The 23862-nt window shown below is 40.4% G+C and overlaps 1 protein-coding gene across 4 annotated transcripts in view; it reads right to left on the bottom strand.

Annotated features, from left to right (window-relative positions):
* The window catches only part of LOC132267258 (uncharacterized), a 62858-nt gene that overhangs the window by 5206 nt on the left and 33790 nt on the right, over positions 1–23862 (bottom strand). The window contains exons 3-6 of one of the 4 annotated variants that reach the window (XR_009468954.1): positions 5833–5880; positions 4866–5737; positions 4450–4549; positions 474–625 (exon numbers count right to left, since the gene is read on the bottom strand). Coding sequence is in view for 2 of the 4 variants with exons in the window: in XM_059768377.1 (XP_059624360.1) it covers positions 474–625; positions 4447–4549 (255 nt within the window). In the remaining 2 variants the exon portion in view is untranslated. Of the gene's footprint in view, positions 1–473; positions 626–4446; positions 4550–4865; positions 5738–5832; positions 5881–23862 lie in introns of all 4 variants that reach the window. The other 3 variants (XR_009468953.1, XM_059768378.1, XM_059768377.1) reach the window with 3 other exon arrangements.

The following is a 23862-nucleotide window of genomic DNA, read 5'->3' as shown; positions in this document are numbered from 1 at the left end:
CATAATCTCTTTCCACATTTCCCATTTAAAGGGTAAAAACCTTAATCTTTTCTCCAGCTTTAGCTTCCAAGGGATTTTGTGAATACATAAAACGAGGTGAGCATTCATCAAAAGGTGGAATGCTAATGGCAGTAATCACAATTCCAATTTATTCTTGACAATTCTGATATTACCTGTAGTTTCAAGAATCTCATTCAACATGAAGTATCGATCCATCAGCTAAAACATATATCTTAAAAATTAGCATAAAATAATTGATTGTGTGTGTGTGTGGGGGGGGAGGGGGGAATCCAAATCTTCTGGATAAGAATTTTTAATGAAAATATGGTATTTAACTTTGCTGGTTTTAAAAGAATATCACAAAATTTGGAAAAATGATGCTCAAATAAAGAAAAGATGGGAAAAAAGAAAAGCTTAAGCCAGTACCATATAATGCATCAACCATCCCATGCGATTTGAGATGAAGTACTTACATCTTTGAGCCACAACTCAAACATTTTGCAAGCAAAAACAGTGCTGCTGTCGTGCTCTTCGGAATTATGAAAACCCTTAAACAGTGCATCCCAATCAATGAAAGCACTCCTGCTGGCAGCAACTTCTTGAGTTAAGGTATCATTGCCAATGCCTGAAAAATAAACCAGAGAAGAATATGCACGTGAACTTAAAAAGAGAATGCAATCCAAATAATTAATAAAATCATAAGATGACATGAATTGGCTCTTTGAATGATTTCTTTCATTAAGCTCAATTTTCCATCTAACCTCTGTTAGGATAAGCAATCTTTATATTGGAAAATTCCATGACCAAGAATGCATTGTGAATGGGCAAGCCAGTTGGTCAGTCTGGTTATGTATGTCCATCACTTTAGTCATTTTCTTGTTGAAGAGTTGAGGATCAATCCTTAAGCATGAAGGATTGAAATCATTGCCCTAGAGTGCAGAATAATGCCCAAGATCAATCTCAATGGCTCAGAGTGAACCTTAAATGAGTCTCTGACTTTCGAAGTTCAAAAAGATATCTTACAGCTCTTTGTAATCTTTTATGTTTTGGCTCTCGCAGCTTTGATCCTCTAGTTTTTCGTTTTGGTCTCTGACTGATGTTTACCAAAGGCATGCCTTTGCTTATAGCTTTGTACTATATTGTTTTATTAATAATATTTTTTATCTTGCCCAAGGGAAAAAAAAGGTCCAAAGAGATCTCTAATATCATTGTTTTACTGGGAATAGGATCCCTGGACACCATACAGGGCTAAGGATCTTCATATGTATATGAACACAGAGGTGAAAAAGAATAAATTCTGATATTCTTTTTTCAATATCACATATGTTAGTTTAAAGGCCTATATATATAGAAGTGTATTACAAATTCTATCTAAGGAAAAGATATATACAGATCATAATTCCTATAATTAGTAAAATTAAAAAAGTCAACTATCTAACCATGGATAATTCCTAAAAATCCTCCCTAACTAATTTCCTAACAATTCAGCCTAGATCTTTCCACACTCCCTTCAAGCTGGCTCGAAAAATATCTTCCATTCCCAACTTGCATGTAAGATTGTCAAATTTCCCCTTCGGTAATCCTTAAGTGAGGATATCTGCTACCTGCTTTCCTGTAGGAATATAGGGCATACATATCACTCCTTCCAATTTCTCCTTAATAAAATGTAGATCAACTTCCACATGCTTAGTTCTATCATGTTGGACAGGATTGTGAGCTATGTTGATTGCAGCTGTATTATCACAGTAAAGCTTCATAGGCATCGAACTTGAGATTTTTTTTTTTTTTCCCTGAATATCGAACTTGAGATTTTAAGATCTTCAAGTAATCTTTTCAACCGCAAATGTTCACAAATTCCATGAGCAACTGCTCTAGACTCAGCTTCTTCAATACTTGCTACGAAACAGTTTGCTTCTTGCTCCTCCAAGTAATCAAGTTACCATCAACATAAGTACAGTAACCTGAATTAGACCTTCTATCCGTCACACTACGTGCCAATCAGCATCGGTATAGGCTTCAATACTTAGATGGCCGTGGTTTTCAAATAACAAACCTCTTCTAGGTGATCCCTTTAGGCATTTGAGAATCCGGTAGACTAACTCAAAGTGTTCTTCTCCTGGTGAGTGCACAAATTGACTTACTACACTCACTGCAAGGTAATATCTGGCTGAGTGTGTGAAAGATAAACGAGTCTTCCAACCAGCCTTTGGAATTGCTATCAGTTCACTTTTTCTGCACTTGCTGCCTGCAACTTTAAATTGGGCTCCATAGGTGTTTCCACCGGTTTGCAGCCAAGTAAACCTGTCTCCATAAGTAAATCCAACACATACTTCCTTTAGAGAGACAAATATTCCTCTCTTGGATCTGGCAAATTCCATTCCTAGGAAGTATTTCAAAGCTCCAAGATCTTTTATCTCAAATTCCTTCGCAAGAAAAGACTTCAAATCCTTCAATTCTCTTTTATTATCTCCGGTCAAGATTATGTCATCCATGTAAACAATAAGTATGGCTATCTTACTATCACTTGAATTTTTGTAGAAAAGAGTGTGATCAGCCTGACTTTGACGATATCCATGACCCTTGATAGCTTTAGTGAATCGATCAAACCATGTTTTGGGTGATTGTTTCAAACCATATAGCGATTTCTTCAATTTACACACCTTTCCAGCTCCATAATCATTTTCAAATCCTGGTGGTAGATTCATAAACACTTCTTCCTCTAGCTCACCATTTAAGAACGCATTCTTTACATCAAACGGCTGCAATGGCCAACTCAAGCTTGCAGCAAGAGACAACAGTATGGAATTCACCTTTGCCACCGAGGTAAAGGTTTCTTGGTAATCTATTCCATATGTTTAGGTGAAGCCTTTAGCTACGAGTCTCACCTTGTATCTCTCAATATTACCACCACCCTTATATTTTACCGTGAACACCCATTTGCAGCCTACGGTCTTCCAACAATCTCCCAAGTTTTGTTCTTATTAAGAGCCCTTACCTCTTCCATAACAGCTGCCTTCCACTCAGTATGATTCAAGGCCTTCTGTATAGTTCTAGGAATTGAAACACTAGAGAGATTAGTGATAAAAGCTCTATAATTTGGAGATAATCTATGGTATGACACATATTTAGCAATAGGATGCATGGTACAAGAGCGAGTACCCTTCCTAAGTGCAATAGGAATATCAACGTCATGAGAAAGGCTCTCGTCATTGCTGGTTTCAGAAATTAAAGATGGATTAGAGACAGAAATACTTGTTTCATTCAAGTTGCCTTTATGCGGAGAATTTTCTTGGCAGGTAGTAGGTTGGGGCTGTTTATTTTGATCCTTCCTTATTCGAGAGTAAACACGGAGCTCAGATTGAGGTTGGGTTTGAAGTGGTTCTCCCCCTAAAGTGTAGTCTATAATGTTGGACTCAATAGGCTTTGGAGAGGTTGAAATAGAGGTAGAGTTTGGTGAAACACTCGGCAATGGTAAAGAGCCCAACACTTCCCAAAAATGATCTTCCCTCTCATTACTCTCCCCCTGAAGAGTATTTTTGGTCAAATAGGGTTGAGTCTCAAAAAAAGGTCACATCCACACTCGCAAAGAATTTTTTTCTAGGTGAGGTTATAACATTTATACCCTTTCAGTTTAGGAGAGTACCCAACAAACACGCATTTTTCAGCCCTAGGATCAAGTTTTGAACGGTCCCATGTATGAACATGTACAAAAGCAGTGCATCCAAACACTTTAAGAGGTAGTGAGGTGAAGATCCTAATATAGGAAAAAACTGACAGCAAGCTATTTAAGGGTGTCTCAAATTTCAACACCCTAGTTGGCATTCTGTTGATCAAGTATGAAGCTGTAAGAACAGTCTCACCCCATAGATATTTAGGAACCCCCATAGTAAACATTATTACCCTAGCAACCTCAAGTAAATGGCAGTTTTTTCTCTCAGCTATCCCATTTTGTCGTGGGGTATCGAAGCAAGTGGACTGATGGAAAATACCCTTTCTTTCAAATAAATCACCAATAATAGAGTTAAAAGAATTCTTTTCCATTGTCGGTTCTAAATACTTGAATCCGGGTTTGAAACTGGTTTTCAATCATGGCATAAAACTCTTTAAACACTCTTGCAGCCTTAGATTTTTCTCTCAAATGATATACCCAACACACTCTAGTATGGTCATCAATGAAAGTGATGAACCACCTAGTTCCAGTCACGTTAGTAACCCGAGAAGGCCCCCACACATCACTATGAATGGTTTGGATGCTTGATATAAATGAGAAGGATAAGAAACACGATGGTGCTTTGATAATTGACAAGATTCACAATGAAATAGCAAAGGATTTAAATTTTTGAACAGTGATGGTAACAAATGTTTTCAAGTAAAAGAAACTGGTAAAGCCTACCCTATAGTGCCATAACATTATTTGACTTTTAACAGAAATAGAAATATCATTACTACTTGCAGCTTGAGCTTGTCCACTCTTGAAGATTTCATTATCAAAATAATAGAGTCCATTAACCATCTTAGAACTGCCAATCATCTTCCCCGAATATAGGTCCTACATTCACAGTGAGAATCAAGAAATTTGACAACACAGTTAGAATCCTTGGTGAGTTTACTAACTGATAAAAGATTGCATGAAAGGTTGGGCACATAGAGGACAGATTTTAAAACAAGGTTTTCTGAGACAACTATAGAACCTTTTCCTGCAACTAGAGACAAACTACCATCAGCAATACGAATTTTTAAGTGACCAAAACTTGGAAAATATGTACTAAACAAATGTGATAAACTAGTCATATGATCAGATGCACCAGAATCAATGATCCAAGGTGCCGGATTTAAAGAACTAGTGAGAGCACTTAAAGAGATACCTTTTTGGGCAAGAGAACCTGAGGAGACACTTGAAACCTGAGTTTGGTTCAGCAGTTTGGAGAGATGATCAAGTTGCTCCTTAGTGAATGGAGATGTCTCGGTTTCAGTAGTAACCTACATTCCACGCCCATTCTTGTCTCCAAATCTGCCTACCTTCCAATTTGCTGGTTTTCCATGTAGTTTCCAGCATGTTTCTCGCGTGTGCCTTGGTTTGTTATAGAAATCACACCAGATCTTGGTTTTCTCTTCAATCTTCTGCTGTGGGTGATTTGTTGGTTTTGGATTAACTGCAACTGCTGCCATTTCAGTGGTTGTTACATTGAGTGCAGAGTTCTCATTATGAGTGCTAGAGGATTTCTTTCCCATCATCACCAACCTGCGGCTTTCTTCCCTCTAAACTTCCGAGAAGACTACTCTAGTGGTAAGCAGTGGCTCTTTGCCTAGAATACATCCTCTTACTTCGTCTAACTCAGCATTGAGTCCAGCTAAAAAGTCAAATACACGGTCCTTCTTAACTGTTTCTTGAACTGGCCACTATCACCTGTACAGTTCCATTCAAAATCATAAAAGAGGTCGAGTTCTTGCCACAAACCTTGTTATATGTTGTAATACTTTGTAACAGTCTGATCTCCCTGTCTTGTTTCTCGGATCCTTGTTTTAATTTCAAATACTAGTGCGGAATTGCCCAAGTCTGAGTATGTCTCCCATAATTCTTTAGCAGTGGAGAGATACATAAATGTTTGGCATATCTCCGATTCCATGGAGTTCACTAGCCATGACATAATCATGGAATTTTCTGCATCCCAAACGGCATATGTTGGATCATCTTCCTCTAGGCCTGCTTTGCACCAGTTAAATAACCAATCTTCCCCTGCCCTCGGACGAACAACTTTACGGATTGAGACCACCGTAGAAAATTATGTCCATTCAACCAATGAGTGGTAATTTTGAGGATTGGGTAGTTACCTGAACCGGATGAAGTGATCCAGGATTTCCGAGCATTTGAAGAATCGACTGAAACGTCCAGAAATGACGAAGGGAAATAGAAGAATAAGTCTTCTATAATTCTGCTATAAACAACCAGAATTAACGATGAATGTTTGCTGATTTTATCAGATAATCAGCAGAACAATGTAGTAATTTACCGTCCTAATGAGGGCGGCTCTGATACCATGAACACAAAGGTGAAAAAGAATAAATTCTAATATTCTCTTTTCATATATCACATATGTTACTTATCAAAAAATATATATATATCACATATGTTAGTTTACAGGCCTATATATATAGAAGTGTATTACAAATTCTATCAAAGGAAAATAACTATACAGATCATAATTCCTATAATATAGGAACTATTTATGTAAAATTTAAAAAAGGCAACTATCTAGCTATGGATAATTCCTAAAAATTCTCCCTAACTAATTTCCTAACAATTCAGCCTAGATCTTTCCACAACAAACAAGGGGTACGAGAGACTCATCTACATAAATGAAAGAGTATGTTGTAAGATTAAGAGTTCCACAAACATGAGAACACCTAGAGATTATTGTGTGGTTTTTTTCCGGTTATGCATGGTACTTCATTGGTAATATTTGAATATAAGTTAATTGTCGCGACCTGTCTTAAGTTAAATGAAGGTTAGGCCACTCAAGCGCCACGGATGCGCTTTTGGTAAGGTAACATGGCAACTACATGACATGCTATAGTCTTTTAGTTTCTAAAGTGCTCCAAAATTGTGTGTAAATAAGCAAGGAATGATGGAGATTTCTAAAATGTGTTTGATAATAATAGAGTTTAATAGATTAGGATTTCAATGGCAATCAAAAGTGTGTAAAAATCTAAGATACTTGGTAAGATTGTTGTAGAGAGTTGATATACACCATTTGATTAGATTAAAGATGGCCATTAATTTGCTAGGTTGCTGCATACAAATAAGTAGGGGGCGAAGAAACACTAATACTAAAACAGCTAAGAGAAATAGTACGACAAACAATAAAATAGTAATATAATATTATGTTATTATACAAAAAATATTAATTTTGATAATTTATCACAAGGACAATCATGGGAGCCTTTGAAACATAAGGTATATATGGGACATTTACATGACAACTTTTTCAATTTTGAGGCATATAATTCACATGTCATGTGGAGTAGCAACGCATCACTGCTTGGGAGCATCAATATTAACAACTTTCAGTATTGTGGTTAGGAAAAGTGTACTTCTAAGTACAGAACCATAGCTGTCAAAGGCATCCAGGCGCCTTACAGCGCAAGCCCGACGCCTCAACATAGCCGAGCATGCCTTGGCTCAGGCACACCAAGCCTAAAGCAACCCAGATTGAAGCCCTTGTTTTTCTATTTTTCTTCTCACGTGACTCACTAATGGTTATAAAAAAATTTAAAAATAATAATAATAAATTAAAGATATAAGAAGTTGGGTCATCTTGGGACAAAATGGGAGTCGAGAATTGAGATCTAGGGCTTGCAAAGAGAAAGCTGCCGCGATTTGCAAGGAGAAAAAAGAAGCAGGGTCATTTTTTTTATTGACCAACGTCGATTGATTTGTCCATGTTTGTATTGTTGTCCATTATTGAAAAACCATCTTAACTGGGTGCCATTTTGTTCCCCGACTTGTGCCTCGCTACAGTCAGCGTGTGACTCACCTTGCACCACATGCCTCAAGCTCCAAAAGGAATTGACGCTTTGAGTCTTCAACAATTATACTGACAACAACTATTTTGTTACAACAAAAATAAGCAATTCCTCAATGAAACCATTGGAACGCTTATCTAATCCATGAAGGAATTTATCTTCATTCATTAATCAAGCAAAAGGGTACTTTTCAACAGTACCAAATGGCAAATAACCAAGCACTAAACCTAATGCGTTTCAAATTCTCCACTTTTGGAGAAAGATGTCTAATTTATACACCATGAGAGAGAGAGTACCCACAAAGCTTCCAATCCAATAAATTCCAATTTCTTTGGTCTTAGTTAACAACTCTAAACACTGTCTACATACTCATTTGATGGTGAAACATATTCCATATCACCCCTCCAAACCTTTGCCTATCACCATTTTAATTTCTTTTGCCTTGCAAATACAAATTTCTTATGGGCCTTGCAGGTCTTTAACATGATAGTTCTACCCTTATATTTGAATACATAGGTATCATCCAGCTAAATCATAAGACCAAGGGTGACCAAGGATCATGTGGGTGACCTCCATAGGTAGACGTCATACCAAATCTTATCTGAATACTCTTTCATTTTTATTTTTATTTTTTATAAGTAAGAATAATATAGAAATCGTTCAAAATGGGAACACATCCCACGAAGTACACAAAGGCCAGAGCCAAAGAACGGAGAAAATAAAAACTTAAGGAGCCTAAAAAATCAAACTCCTCTATGGATTTACAATTTCCCCCCATCCCCCAACTAATAATATGAAATTTTAGTAAGAATAATATAGAAATTGTTCAAAAGGGGAACACATCCCGAGAAGTACACAAAGGCCAGAGCCAAATAACAAGGAACTAAGGACTCAAGAAGCCCAAAAAAATCAACAAACTCCTCTATGGATTTACAATTTTCCCCTATCCCCCAACTAAAAAGAGAACTAATAGTATGAAATTTCAAAACCCCGTGGAAGATTCTTCCCCGTCGAAAGATCTTCTATTCCGCTCCTTCCAAATGCGCCACCAAACACAAAAGGGTGCCGTCCTCCAAAAATCACAAGTGTGGGCTCCCACAAAAACAGCCTCTCCAAGAGTCGATCAAACCTCTCAAAGACTGAGGCATAACCCACTGAACACCGAACAAATCAAAGATAAGGCTCCAACAATCATGAGCCACGGAGCAATGCTGAAGGTGATCCACAGACTATCCATCCCTCTTACACAAGCACCACCAATTGACAGTAACCTGTCTTCTCCTTCTCAAGTTATCCAACGTCAAAATCTTGCCCCAAGCTGCACCAAACACCTCTCTGACATTGTACATCAATCTTACCTACCCAAGCTACCCTATATGGCTAAGGGATAGGAAGAACATGCACAGATAAAAGGGCAAAGAATTATGTCGGACACTGACAAACACCAAAAAACGTGCCTTAAATTTTTTTTATATTTAATATACAGACACGGCCATGATACGTGTCCGACATGTGTGTCGCATTCTTCGGTAATTGTTCATACTCATCTAAGTCCTCTAATTCTTCTTATGGAAGCCTCCAATTTGTGACTCGACGGTGAACATGTGAAAGAGGTTTCCTATGGGAATGTAGAATTTGACTCTCCCTTAAGTTAGAATCTCCTTGTTGAGGGCTTCGAGAAGGCTCCAAACCTAGGGAGAAGACCACGACGAGGATTTAAAGACTTTATTCCGTAATGATGGAGACTGTCATTAGGACCCGGCATGGGTCATGGAAAAGCTAATGTGTCAGCCTTATGCATCATAGAGTTGGGCTATTGAGTCCTTCATAGATGTCATCGAGTCCATAAAAGTACTCATGTTTTGTTCTAAATTTTGAAAACTCTCATCCATTGCCTGTGGGCATCATCATGAGCTGGAAAGCTTTGGAAAATGAGGAGATGATGGCTGCCAAAAAAGCTAGGGATTTAATGACTTCATGAATTTTAGCTCTCCAAAGTGAGGAAGGTTTGTGGTCTACAAAATTGGATCATATAAGGTAGGATTTTGTGAAATATTATCAGAAATTGTTCAATGTGGATCAATCTCAAACTGTTACTTCTATTCCCATTGATTCAATAGTGAAATTGACACTTGAAGAAGCTCGGATTCTGGAATCCAAATTTTCTGATGGAGAAAATCAAAGCTGTTATTGACCCGCTAAGCCCAGACAACAGGCCTAACTTGGTGGATCCTCTCCAAGGTTTTTTAAGCAGTTCTTGGGTATTTGTGTAACAAGGTGGTTCAGGCTATTCAGTTCTTCTCCCAACCGTCCAAAATGTATACAGGGTGAACTCTTCTTTTATATGTTTGAATCCCAAAGCAAATACATGTGCCAAGGCCACCGACTGTAGAGCTATTTCCTTATGCACTACAGTCAATAAAATAATACAAAGTGATTAGAGCTCATTATTGGTAATATCCATATACAATCAAAAATGGTCGCCGCCGCCCCCACTCAAGGAACATTTCAACAACAACCTACTCATGTTAAACCAAGTTGGTGGAGGCCAAGGAGGGCGTTATCCGGATAACGGGCATGCAGCAGGGGCTAATTTGAATTTCAAATCTTCAACACGTGGCCCTTTGAACAGAAGATGTTCACGTGACCATTTTATGACATCGGCTTAGGCTGGGCCAAGAGGAAGATCGCATTCTCATGCGCCTGGACAATTGAAATATGGATGAGAATACCGGGAACTGGTTCATGGAATGCATTGAAGAGGCTGCAAATCTGTTGGGGTTGTCATGTGCAGGGGAAGATAAACAAGTTCATGAGATTTTTCAAACTGTGGACAACGAATGGGCCACGGTTAAGCACACGAAGAGTCCGTGTTGGAAGGGGGAAAGGGAACTTAGAAACCTCCTTATTTCTTATGTGAACTATTAGGGGCGGAGTGGTGGAGGCAGTGAGGGGAGAAGTGGAGGAGGAAGTGAGAAAGAGAAAGGCCAGGAGAAGAGGAGGGGGGTGGGGGGGGGGGGGGGGGGGGGAAGATATCTATGAAGCTTAAAATCGTGTCTTGGAATGATCGGAGATTAAACGACCCGAACAAAAAGAAGGTGGTGAAGGCCTTGTTGAGAAAATGGGAGGCGCGTGTGCTGTGATTGATGTGGTTGGGTCTTCAGGGGAAATTGTGTTATTTTGGGATATAAGGTGGGTGTCAAAGGTTGATGTGTGGAAAGGAGGTCATCTATCTCCATTTTGTTCTCTTTAGAGGAAGATGACACCAGGGGGTAGTTTTCGGGAGTTTACGGTCCAGTTGGGGATGCGGAGAGGAGGTGGTTGCGGGAGGAATTGGTGGTTGTTAGGAACAAATGGTCAGCCTCGTGGTGTGTGGGATGGGATTTTTTTTTATGAGTAAGATTGTATTAACAAGAGCGTCCATAAGGGGAACACATCCCAAGGAAATTACAAAAAAGGCCAAATAGAGCTTCTAAACTCTCAAAGAGTACAAAAAATCAACCAACTCCATCATGGATTACAATTTCTCCCTAGAACCCAACAAAAAAGAGTGGTAATGTTGGCAGATCAAATCTCCTCATATCTGATTTCACAGATCATGCAATATGATCTGGAAGATTTGTACAAACAAATCTGCACGTGAGCTGTCAGAGTTTATACAGCTGTAGTTGACTATTTTATTATTTCTTTTTTTTACCTTTTTTTAGCTGTACACTTTTTGTATATATATACTCATGTAATACCTCTAATTTTATGTAGTGAGAATCATTTTATACTCTCATCTTTCTTGTCTATTTCCACTTCATGGTATCAGAGCCGGAAAAGAAGTTCTAATTCTTTCCTGGTTCATTTCTCTTTTTGGCCTTCATTGCCATATATCTTCTTTGTTTTTTCCTCTTCTAATTCGAGTCCTTCAGTACCCTATTTTAAGTCTTTCAGTGGCAGAAACCTCAATCCAAGCCAAACCATTCATTCATTTTGAAAATCCCACACTTCAAATCACCCCAAAAAAATTAAATGGCAAATATTTCCTTGAGTGATCCCAATCTGTCCACCTTTTCTTTAAAAGTAAAGGGAAAATGAGGCATCTTCGTGGGTCAGTAAAAGTACCAAAGGTAATTGATCATTCCTATGAGTCGTGGGAAGCAGAGAATTCACAAATCATGACATGGTTGACTAATTCTATGCAACCTGAAATCGGCAAGCCTTTTCTCTTCCTTTCCACGGCAAAAGAGATATGGGATAGTGTGTCTAGAACCTACTGACGAAGTTCTCGAAGGATCTTTGAACTAAATAGAAAAATCCATAAAACAAAGCAAGGCAATCTGCCCGTAACTGAGTATTACAACATTCTCATGGACCTGGGGCAAGAATTGGATCTTCATCGACACTTTGAGATGAAGGATCCGGAAGATGCAACTCAACTTGCTGAATTACTTGAACACGACCGAGTTTTTGAGTTCTTAGCTGGACATAATTCTGATTCTGATGAAGTCAGTGGACGAATACCGGGAAAAGAACCTCTTCCCTCACTGCAAGAAGCATTTTCTCACGTTAGTAATGAGGAGGACTGGAAGGCTGTTACCACTCCTCAAGAGATCTCGGCACTTAAGTTTTTTCAAGAGTAGCCTAAAAACTTCAATCCTGCTGCTGGACAATTTAAACCAGCAATGAGCAAAGCTGGAGAATCCGACAATAGGTGTTGTGATTTCTGCAAATAGACCACGGCACACTCGAGAGACCTGTTGGAGGTTACATGGAAAAACCCCTCTTGGAGACAAAGGAAACAAACAGCCACCAAGGAGAGTCTATCAGGCCGCAACAGCTCCAAAAGATGATCCTTCTAAAGGTGTTGGTCATGACTCTGAAAATCAGCCCTTCACTAAAGGTCAGTTGGAAACTCTGTATAAACTCTTGGGACAAGCCGGAATCTCAGGGAGTTTGAAATCAACACTTGAAACCACCAATGCCTCTAGTAACTTTGCTCAGGTAATAGCTATACAGCTTTGAGTGCTTTAAACAATGTTTGTTCTAACCCTTGGATCATTGATTCCGGGGCAACAGATCACATGACTAGTGATTCACATGTCTTCACAACCTATAATCCTTGTTCAGGAAAGGATAAAGTCAAAGTTGCCAATGGTTCCTTTATTCCAATTCATGGGAAAGGGTCTATTCCCATACCATCTTCATTAGTTTTACCATCTGCTCTTCATGTTCCAAAAATTACATGCAAGTTACTATCCTTGAGTAAAGTCACTAAAGAGCTAAATTGTTCCGTAACCTTTTTCCCCACTTAAAGTATTTTTCAGGATTGTACTTCCCGGAAGAGGATTGGTAGTGTTGAAGAGAGAGAGGGGCTCTATTACTTGTGTCCAGAAACGAGAAAAGATGCTCAAGCTTATGTCTCTAAAGCTAATGGTAAAGAAAGGGAAATCTGGATACTTCACTACAAACTTGGTCATCCGAATTTTGTCTATTTAAGGTTCTTGCATCCTGAAATATTTGTTGGTCTAGCAACTTCAAGGTTTCAGTGGTTTTGTGAAATGGCTAAGAGTCATCGAGTACCCTATCCAATAAATAATAAAAGGTCTGAGATTCCATTTTCTATTATTCATAGTGATGTGCGGGGACCATCATCATGTGTCAGTTCATACTCAAGGTTTAGATGGTTCATAAGTTTCATTGATTATTGCACCCCTATAACTTGGATTTTCCTATTGAAAGAAAAATCAGAAGCTGCTATGATCTTCAAATCTTTTCATGCCATGATTGAAAATCAATTCAAGAAACAAATTCAGATTTTTAGATCAGATAACGGAAAGGAATATTTTAATAAACTATTGGGCTCATACTTTGTTGAAAAACGAATAGTTCATCAATAACAAAATGGAGTCGCTGAGAGGAAGAACAGATGCTTGTTAGAAGTTGCTAGAACTCTTATGTTTACTCGGGGGGTTCCAAAACTTTATTGGAGTGATGTTGTTTTACCCGCAGCATACTTAATAAACATAATGCCCTCAAAAACCCTTCAATCCAAAACTCCTGTTCAAACCTTACAAATGCTCTTTCCTAGTGTTAAGCTATTCGGGTAAGCCATTCGGGTCACTCTCTCCAAAAATCTTTGGGTGTGTAGCTTATATTCATTTACCAAGGAGGGAAAGATCAAAACTAGATCCTCAAGCCTTAAGGTGTATCTTTCTCGGATACTCTCCCACACAAAAGGGTTTTAAGTGTCATCATCCTCCTTCCAAAAAAACTTATGTCTCTATGAATGTTAAATTTTTTGAAGAATTGCCCTATTTTTCTAAGACTGATCTTTAGGGGTTTTTTGGTAAGTAAGAAGTAAATAAAAAGGCATTCAAAAGGGGAACGCGTCCCTTATAAAAAAGTGGAACCGAGGGCTAAGGCCCCAAAGAATCCAAAAAAATAATTAAATCATCGGAAGAGGAGCAAGAACTCCTCTTCACATAATTGAAAAGAGAACGAATAATATAAAGTTTCAGCGTCGCCGTAGACGACTCCTTCCCTTCGAACATTCTATTATTTCTCTCCTTCCAGATGCACCACCAAACGCAATGTGGGACAATTCTCCAGTAATCGCCTACACCTCTTCTCACACGACATCCTCTCCAAGCATCAATCAAATCCTTAGAAGAACGTGGCATTACCCAACGCGTGCCAAAAAACCCAAGAATAAGGTTCCAGCAGTCGTGCACCACGAGGCAATGCATGAGGATATGATCAACTGACTCACCATCTTACTTGCATAGGCAACACCAATTAACAAAACATTTCCCCCTCTTCCTTAAATTACCAATCATCAGTATCTTACCCCATACAGCGGTCTAGAAAAAGAATGTCACCCTAGTTGGAGCCATAGAACGCCAAATGGTCTTCCACGGAAAGTCAAGGCTATCAAAACTAGATAGACATAAGAACAAAGATCGCACTTCGAAACGACCATGGGAAGTGGGGATCCATGTCAGAGCGTCATAACCTCTGCCAACTCCCTCCTGCCAATACAACTGATCCAAAAGAACACATACCTCGTCCAACTTCCAATCCTGAAAGGAACGCCGAAAGTGCACATCCCAAGTAATCCCACTACTATCAAGCCGATAACAGTCAACTATGTAGGCGTGTCTGTCAACTGCAATACTAAAGATTCCACACTAAAGATTCCAACCGCCAATCTCTTCCTCAAATTGACATGAGACTAGCCTTTGCCAAGGACGATGTCTTTCCCTCCTATATTGCCACAACCATTTACCCACGAGAGCTTGATTAAAAGGAACCAATCTTCTTATACCAAGACCACCAAAACATCATGGGCTTGCAAACTTGCTCCCATCTAACAAGGTGATATTTAAACTTTCTCCCCTTCCGCCCCAAAAGAAATCCCTTTGAATTTTTTCAATCCTATCAACAACGGAGCATGGGATTTGGAACATAGATAAAAAATATGTGTGAAGGCTCAATAAAGTGCTCTTTATAAGAGTAACTTTACCCCCCCTTAAACAAGTATTGCTTCTTCCATCCTGCCAATCTCTTTGCATACCTGTCAATCACAGGATCCCTACTCCCCACTCTCCTGGAAGAAACCCTTAAGGACAAACCCAAATAAGGAATGGGAAAAGAACTCATCTTACACCCAAAGACTGCAGCTAAAGAAGAAATATCTTGAACATTCCCTACCGGGACAAGCACGCTCTTAGCCACGTTGACCTTCAGCTCAGAAACCACCTGAAAACAAGCCACGATGCACCTCAAATATCTAAGTTGAGACACATCAGCATCACAAAAAACCAGGGTATCGTCTGCAAAAAGTAAATGAGAGATCTCCACCTGATGGACTAAATCTCTTCCCACCCTAAAGCCCTTAATAAAGCCAAGATCCTCGGCCCTTCGCATAAGTCTACTTAAGCCCTCCATAACAACTAGAAAAAGGAAAGACGACAAAGGATCTCCTTGTCTTAAGCCCCGAGTACAACCCAAAAAAACCAACGGGAGATCCGTTCACAAGAATTGAAAACTTGACAGACAAAAGACATGTCTCAATCCATTTCCTCCATCTACTTCCAAACCCCAATCTTTTGAAATAAATATAGTAGGAAATTCCAATTCACATGATCATACGCTTTCTCAATATCAAGTTTGCATAAAACTCCAGGAACACCACTTCGCAATCTGGAATCCACACATTCGCCAGCAATAAGAACTGAATATAGAATTTGCCGTCCTCCGACAGAATCCGAGATAATCCCATCCATTACTTCCCTCATCCTTAGAGCAAGCACCTTAGCCATGAGTTTGTAAATACAACCCACTAAGCTAATTGGTCTAAAATCCCTAATGTCAGAAGCGCCTCTGTTCTTAAGGATAAGGGCAATGAATGAGGCATTTAGCGACTTCTCAAAGACGCCAATAGAATGAAACTCCTGAAATGTACCCATCACCTCGTTTCTCACTACCGCCCAACTTTCCATTAGAAAACGCATGGTAAACCCCTTCAGGCCCCAGAGCTTTGTCCCCGTTACAACTTGATAAAGCCTTTAAACTTCATCTTTAGTAAAAGGAATCTCAAGCCCATCTCTATCCATCTCAGAAATAGCCTCAAAATGGAGTCCGTCAAGTTTGAGTCTCCAAGCTAACGGCTCGGCGTAAAGCTTCTAATAGAAAAAAACGGTCCCATTACGCACCTCTTCCTCCCTCCATAACTCCACACCTTCCACCCGAATTCATCTTATGTGTGATTACTCCTTCTGTGAGCATTAGCTAGTCTGTGAAAAAATTGTGTTAAGGTCTACCTCTTTTGGCCAAAGAGCCCGGGATTTTTGTCGCCACGAAATCTCCTCCATACTAGCAATCTCAGCAAGAACTGCCTAATAGAAAGCTCTCCTAAAACGTAGAGACTTCACATCCCCGCCCGCCTCCTTAAGACGATCAATCTCGAAAAATTCAACAAGGACTCTATTCTTCCTCCATTCAAGACAACCATCTACTATCCCACATAACTAAAATTTCACCTGAAGTACCTGTAACATTTAAGGCCTCCCATTCCACAAACCTTCCTCCCCACAAACTCCTAACCACCCCGTCAGAAATGGATGCCAACTTGGTTTCTTGCAAACAAACAAGCTGGCCCCCACTTCCTTAAAGCTACCTTTACCACCCTCCTCTTGTTCGGGTCGTTGAGACCACGAACATTCCAAGTAATGATTCGTAGCTTCATTAAAAACCAGATAAGATTATCTCCCCTCCTCCCTTCCTTATGTTCCTGCTTCTAGTCCTTCCCCTCTCCTTCACCAACCTTCTCTTCCCTTCATAATTAACATAAGGGATAAGATTCTTGACCTCCTATGCACCTTTCTAGGACGATAAAGGCCTGGGATTCATGACCTCATTAGTCACTGCAACCTCTCTTCCTTCCACTACTGCTTGAAGAATGGATAATGTCCGGTCATTATTACCCTCTGATGAAACACCCAACAACTCACTAGTGACTCCTATATTTTCGACTACCCAGTCCTTTCCCATATCAGCAGCCGTTCTAGAAGAGCCAAGTCGCATAACAGCCAATGGTTCCACATCAGAACAGTCATTCTCCAGCCAAGGGGCAAGCTCATTAGAGCAAACCTGTTGGATGGAACCCAGGTCATCAGTCACCTCATCTTCAATATCTCTTCCATTCTCATACATCGTATCCGAATCTGTAACATAGTCATCCATTCCATTACACAACACACGAATCTAACAAGCTCGTTCTCCTCAACCCCTGCAAGTGGCAAACAATTAAAGCCTTTCAAGGCTACACATAGATAGGACTGCAAATGAACCGAGCTGTTCATGAACAGCTCGGGCTCAGCTCATGAAGGGCTCAGCTCCGGCTCGTTCGTTTAACAAACGAGCCGAACTTGAGCACAAATTTTGAGCTCGTTTAATAAACGAGCCGAGCCCGAACAATGTTAGGCTCATGAACAAGCTCGTTTATAAGTAATGTATAAGGTTTTGATCCAGCCCAACAACTTTGATCCATTGAACAACATACCCATTTTTATAATTACATTCCTATTATCTAAATGAAAAGCCCAAAGACAAAATGGCCCATATTTCATTTTAAAAGCCCAAGTTCAACTAACCTACCCATTAATGTTAACACATAACAAACCCTAGTCTTACTACATATCATTCTCTGCAACGATGCGCAGCGCCAACGCAGCCCATTCTGCATCTCGATTTTCATTCTTCTTCTTGTCACTCTTTGCCACGATCGGCGACGTTCTTCTTTTTGATACTCTCTGCAACGATCGGCAACGACCAGCCTCTCCCTTCACCGATCGTGCAATATTTCGTATTCTTCAGTATCATGAAATTAATTGCAAAAAATGAAGATGCACAACTGTTGATGATATCATACAACCTCAACCTCAAGGTATGCACATATATATATAACAATATATCTATAACTCAACACACAAATTGTTTGTGTTATGTACTCTGTGCAAACGAGCCCGAACCGAGCCAAGGCCGAGCTCACTGATATTCTGACAAGCCGAGCCCGAGCTTGGCTAAATCAAGCTCGCCCAAGCACCTCCCAGATTTTGGTGAGCCAAGCCCGAGCATGCCAAAGCTCGGCTCAGCTCGGTTCATTTGCAGCCCTACACACAGACGGAGCTCTTTGAGTAGAGCCGAAGCCTCATCATTAGATAACTGAAAATGGAGATATCTCTCCACGTAGACCGTGACCCCCTCAGGCGTGTCCTTAACTGCACAATCCACTGGGTCAACATACCCAAAAATAACAGACCCGTAAGCAGCCTTCCCTTCCGTATTCAAACCATACTTAATTTCAGATATCAAAGGCATCACTAATAACTCACATCTCTTCTCCATTACCAACTCAACATCACTCCTCAACACCCCACAAAAAGGAATAGAAGAAGGAGTAGTAAGAGAGCTCCGAAGGTGAAGAGCAGAGGACTTAACTGGGTCGTTAGTAAAAATCCACTTCTGCTTGTCTTTTCAAGACCATCTTATAGCCATGGCGGTGACTACGGGAGTCCCGAGACGAAAATCTAGAGATTCTTCCCTTCGATAGTGCAGTTTCAGGAAAAGACTATTCTGAAATATTAGCGCAGCACTGAGTACGACGAAAAACCTTCTCATCAATGCTTACACCAGTCTCGTCAGCGCCGAGTTTCATCCACCTTTCTCCAGCAAGGTCCATGAAATTACAGAGCTACCGTAAAGACGACTCCTCTGTGGATGATCTAAATTGCTGGGTTTTGTAATGATAGGGGTTGGGCTTGGTGTTAATAAAAAAACAAAAATGAGGTTATTGCCCCCAGGATACCTTTCTTTTTGAATCTGAACATTCATGTGGCCCATATCGTGACTCTTCTTAGCTGGGCTTAGGCATAGTGTGTGGGTTGAGCTTGTCATTCAGAAAGGAAATGGATAAATGGTTGTTGGGCCCCTATGTAAACTGTACTCTTCAAGTCCTTTATAGCTTGTGGCCCGTAAGCAGCCCAGTACCCTCATCAAGTCCAAACATAGGCCCATCAGAGGCCACTGCATAAGTGGCCTCTGTGATGCCACATGACCGTCCATGTGGTTGGTATCCATTAAGGTGATCATTATGAAGAATTGAAGGGCGCTGACTGAGGGCGTTAAACGCACGGCTCTTATTTCTGCCTTCCCCACTCGCAGCTAGCGCGTTGACAAACACTAACCTCTTTCCTTGGGGACCAATATGGATTTGCATATTCCGGCGCCGTCCACTAATGATCGTTTCATCAAACGTGAGGTAGGAACCCTCATCAACACCAAAATAGGACTTCGGGAGGATGCCAAGTGAGATTTCATCTATCAAATTGACCTTGAAGGCCACTCGCTGCTCTTCAACGAAGACAAACTCCGGCATCACATCTTCGGCAGAAACATAGAGAAGAGTTCTCTCGCCACTCGCCGAAACATTCGCCTCCACGCCTCTAAATCCATCGCATAAATCTCCGATGGCTTCGAACAGCTTATGGGACCACAGATTCAGGGGCAAGCCAAACAACATCACCCTTCGTATCTTTTCTCGGTTTCCCACTGCTGAACAGCCCACCGCGAAGTACCAAATATCGATGGCTAAAATGGCGTCGCCCCATCTCTTCCTTCCTTCATCCAAAACCCTTAGTGCCTCAACCTCCAATGGTAGCCTAAACAAAAATAGGCCGTCAAGTAGTGAGGAAACTTTCACCCCACACGAAACCTTCCAAGACTTCGTTGCCCACGCCTCGATCCCTTCAATACATCCCACATCTCGATCAAAGCGGCCAACTAAACAAGATCAATACAGATTCACGTTCAGTTATGCTTTGGTGATCACCCTTAAAAACCATATCATTGCCAATGGAACAACTTTGATCTCTCCATGGAGATTTAGGCGTGGTAAGCTCGCCGCTTTAAGATACGATTGTTGCATATCATGAATCCCTACCCGAGAGCCAGAGATACAAAGCAATAGGCACCGGAGTGAAAGACTCTGGCGTCAAAAAGGGTAAAGAGAGAAGAGAGAAAAGTCAACCATGGTCAATGCGCATATTGAAACTTCAGGGGGAGAAACTTGATATGGAAGATCAATCTTACTCTTTGCTGATCCCAGTAGACCAATCTGGAAGTGTGGAGACAACCGCTACGGAACAAGGAGAAGAAAGCAGAAATGAAGAAGAAAACTCTCCAAGTCCACTGGTCTACTCAAGAAGGAAACAACAGACACCAAGAATAAATGGAGATCCTAAATCTGATCAAGTAACAGAATCCATCTCTCTCATGGTGAATTCCAAACTCCGGTAGCAGGTAATCCGTCCAATTCTCAGCCTTTAATTGATACTGACCTTGATATTCCAATTGCTATTAGAAAGGGAGTGAGAAGCTATACTAAACATTCCCTGGCCAAATTTGTATCATACCGCCGCCTTGGTCCCAGTCTTAAGAGCCTTCACCTCTAAAATTTCTTCCGAGACCATTCCTAATTATTTTCAAGAGGTATTTAAAGATCCAAAGTGGAAGACAGCCATACCCGATGAAATGAGAGCACTACACAAAAATAAGACTTAGGAGATTGTTGAATTACCAAGAGGAAAGAAAACAGTGGGCTACAAGTGGGTATTCACTATAAAATATAAGGCTGATGGAGAAATTGAAAGATACAAGGCTAGACTCGTAGCTAAGGGGTACACTCAATCTTTTGGAATTGATTACCAAGAGACCTTTGCCCCTGTAGCAAAGATGAATTCCATCAGAGTTCTGTTGTCTGATTTTGTCAATCAAGATTGGCCCATACACCAATTTGATGTAAAAAATGCTTTTTTGCATGGTAAGTTGGAAGAGGAAGTGTATATGGATCTCCCACCAGGTTTTGAAGAAGGATCGGAAAATAAGAGAGTTTGTAAGTTGAGAAAATCCATGTATGGTCTTAAGCAATCTCCCAGGGCCTGGTTCGAGAGATCTACAAGATTCTTGAAAGGTGGCGGTTATTTACAAAGTTAGAGAGATCATACCTTATTCTTTAAGAACTCTCCACAAATGAAGATCACAGTGCTCATCGTCTATGTTGATGACAGCATTGTCACAGGTAATGATGTGGAAGAAATCAAAAGCCTGAAAGAATGCTTAACAAAGGAATTTGAAACAAAAGATTTGGGGAGTCAAGGTACTTCTTGGGCATTGAGGTAGCCTGAACCAACAACAGCATTTTGTTAACCCAAAGTACATTCTAGACTTACTAAAGGAAACTGGGATGACGGGCTGCAAACCTGCTGATACTCTAATTGATCATAATCCCAAAATTGGAGCAGACAATGGAGGAAACCTTGTGGAAAAAGGGAGGTATCAGCGGCTAGTTGGTAAATTGATCTATTTATCTCATACTAGGCTGGATGTAGCTTATGCAGTAAGCGTGGTAAGCCAGTTTATGCATTAAATAATGTGGAAGCTGTACAACGAATCTTGAGATATCTGAAGTCTTCACCAGGAAAAGGGCTTATGTTCTCAAAAAATGGTCATCTACAAATTGAAGCCTTCACTAATACAGATTGGGCTGGATCTCCGATAGACAGAAGACCAACGTCTAGGTATTGCACCTTTGTAGGAGGTAACCTAGTCACTTGGAGAAACAAGAAACAAACTGTCGTAGCTAGGTCGATTGCCGATGCAGAATTCTGAGCAATGGCTCAAGATATATGTGAAGTTCTATGGATCAAAGGGCTGCTTAAAGAACTCAAACTGGAACCTGAAGGGCCAATGAAAGTCTACTGTGATAATAAAGCCGCAATCAATATTGCACACAATCCCGTCCAACACGATCGCACCAAACACGTAGAGTTGGAAGGACAAAATTCTACACCATTCATAATGACTACACAACAACTAGCAGACATCTTCACCAAAGGAATTCAGACAACTAGTTTCGGTTCTCTAGTTTTCAAGCTGGGAATGCATGACATCTACATACCAGCTTGAGGGGGAGTGTTGGCAGATCAAATCTCCTCAGATATGATTTTACAGATCATGCAATATGATCTGGAAGATTTGTACAAACAAATCTGCACGTGAGCTGTCAGAAGTATTGCACACAATCCCGTCCAACATGATCGCACCAAACACGTAGAGTTGGAAGGACAAAATTCTACACCATTCATAATGACTACATAAAAACTAGCAGACATCTTCACCAAAGGAATTCAGACAACTAGTTTCGGTTCTCTAGTTTTCAAGCTGGGAATGCGTGACATCTACATACCAGCTTGAGAGGGAGTGTTGGTAGATCAAATCTCCTCAGATATGATTTCACAGATCATGCAATATGATCTGGAAGATTTGTACAAACAAATCTGCAAGTGAGCTGTCAGATTTTATACAGCTGTACTTGACTATTTTATTATTTCTTTTTATAGCTATACACTTTGTGTGTATACATACTCATGTAATACCTCTAACTTTATATAGTGAGAATCATTTTATTCACTCATCTTTCTTGTGTATTTCCACTTCAACTAATAATAGGAAACTTCAATAATCCAATAGGATTCTCCTTTCCTTGAAAAGGTCTCCTATTTCTTTTAAGCCATAAGCACCACCAAATACACAAAGGCGTAACCTTCCGACTATGCCCAGATCCTCCACCAAATCTCTGGAGGATCTGGGCATAGCCCACTGTAACAACAAACCCAATAGCTTGACCCAGCAATCCCTGGCCACCAGACATTGCAAAAGAAGGTGGTCCACAGTTTCTTCATCTCTCTTGCACATGTAGCAACAATTAACCACCACCTGTCTCCTCTTCCTTAGATTACCCTGAGGAGATTGCGCTGATGGAGGAAATCTCATAGAGACAGAAGTCCAGAGCCTTGTGGTTAATAGAAGGTGATAGGAACACAAAATTATTCCTTCGTCTGGCCAATGCCCACAGAAGAGGAAATCACATTGGCAGGATGAGTTTCAATGAGGCTATGGTGACTAGGGAAGACGATGTTCGGAATAGGTTTATGTCTTTTTATCAACATAGCTTTTCATGGAGACTGCTAGCAGGAGACCATAGCTGGAAGGCCTTGAGTTTGTAGGGATCTCGGGTGAAGATAGGGATTGGCTCCAGAGGCCATTTGAGGAGGAGGTCCTGAAGGCTTTTAAAGTTGTGATGGTGATAAAGCTTCAGGGCAGACGGATTTGGCTATTTTCCAACAGAATTGGGAGGTGGTGAAGACAGAGGTAATCGGTGCTCTCATTGCTTTCCACTCAGATGGTCATTTTGAGAAGAGCTTCAATGCTTCTTTCATTACCCTTATCTCTATGAAGGGTGGAGCTGTCGAGGCAAAGGACTTTAGGCCTATTAGTTTGGTGGGCGTTGTATATAAAATCATTGTGAAGGTCTTAGCTAACCGTTTGAGTAAAGTCTTGGACGAGGTGATATCGGAATCCCAGAATGCCTTCGTTGGAGGGAGTCAGATTCTGGACTCAGTCTTGGTTGCTAGTGAGTGTGTGAAGGCCAGGATGAAAAGTGGAGTCCAGGGATTGTCGATATCGAGAAGGCATATGATCATGTTTGGTGGGGCATAAATAGAGGATTTGGATTCACCATTGCATTTCTAGAGCGCGCTTCTCTGTTTTGATGAATGGCTCCTAGGGTGTTTTGCTAGCTCAAGGGGGTTGCGTCAAGGAGATCCTTGTAGACATTAAAATTTTGTGGGTCTTTTACCCGTGATAAATTGGACTCACCGCAAATTATGGGTTGTGGATAATTCAAATTATTTAATTAGCCCAAACTTTAGTGGGTCATCTCAAGTCATT

The sequence above is a fragment of the Cornus florida genome, unplaced genomic scaffold, assembly GCF_030987335.1.
Source record: "Cornus florida cultivar Cherokee Brave unplaced genomic scaffold, ASM3098733v1 CherokeeBrave_3.0.0_Hap2_Chr07, whole genome shotgun sequence".
Lineage (NCBI taxonomy): Eukaryota > Viridiplantae > Streptophyta > Magnoliopsida > Cornales > Cornaceae > Cornus > Cornus florida.
This window is presented reverse-complemented; position numbering and strand designations above follow the sequence as displayed.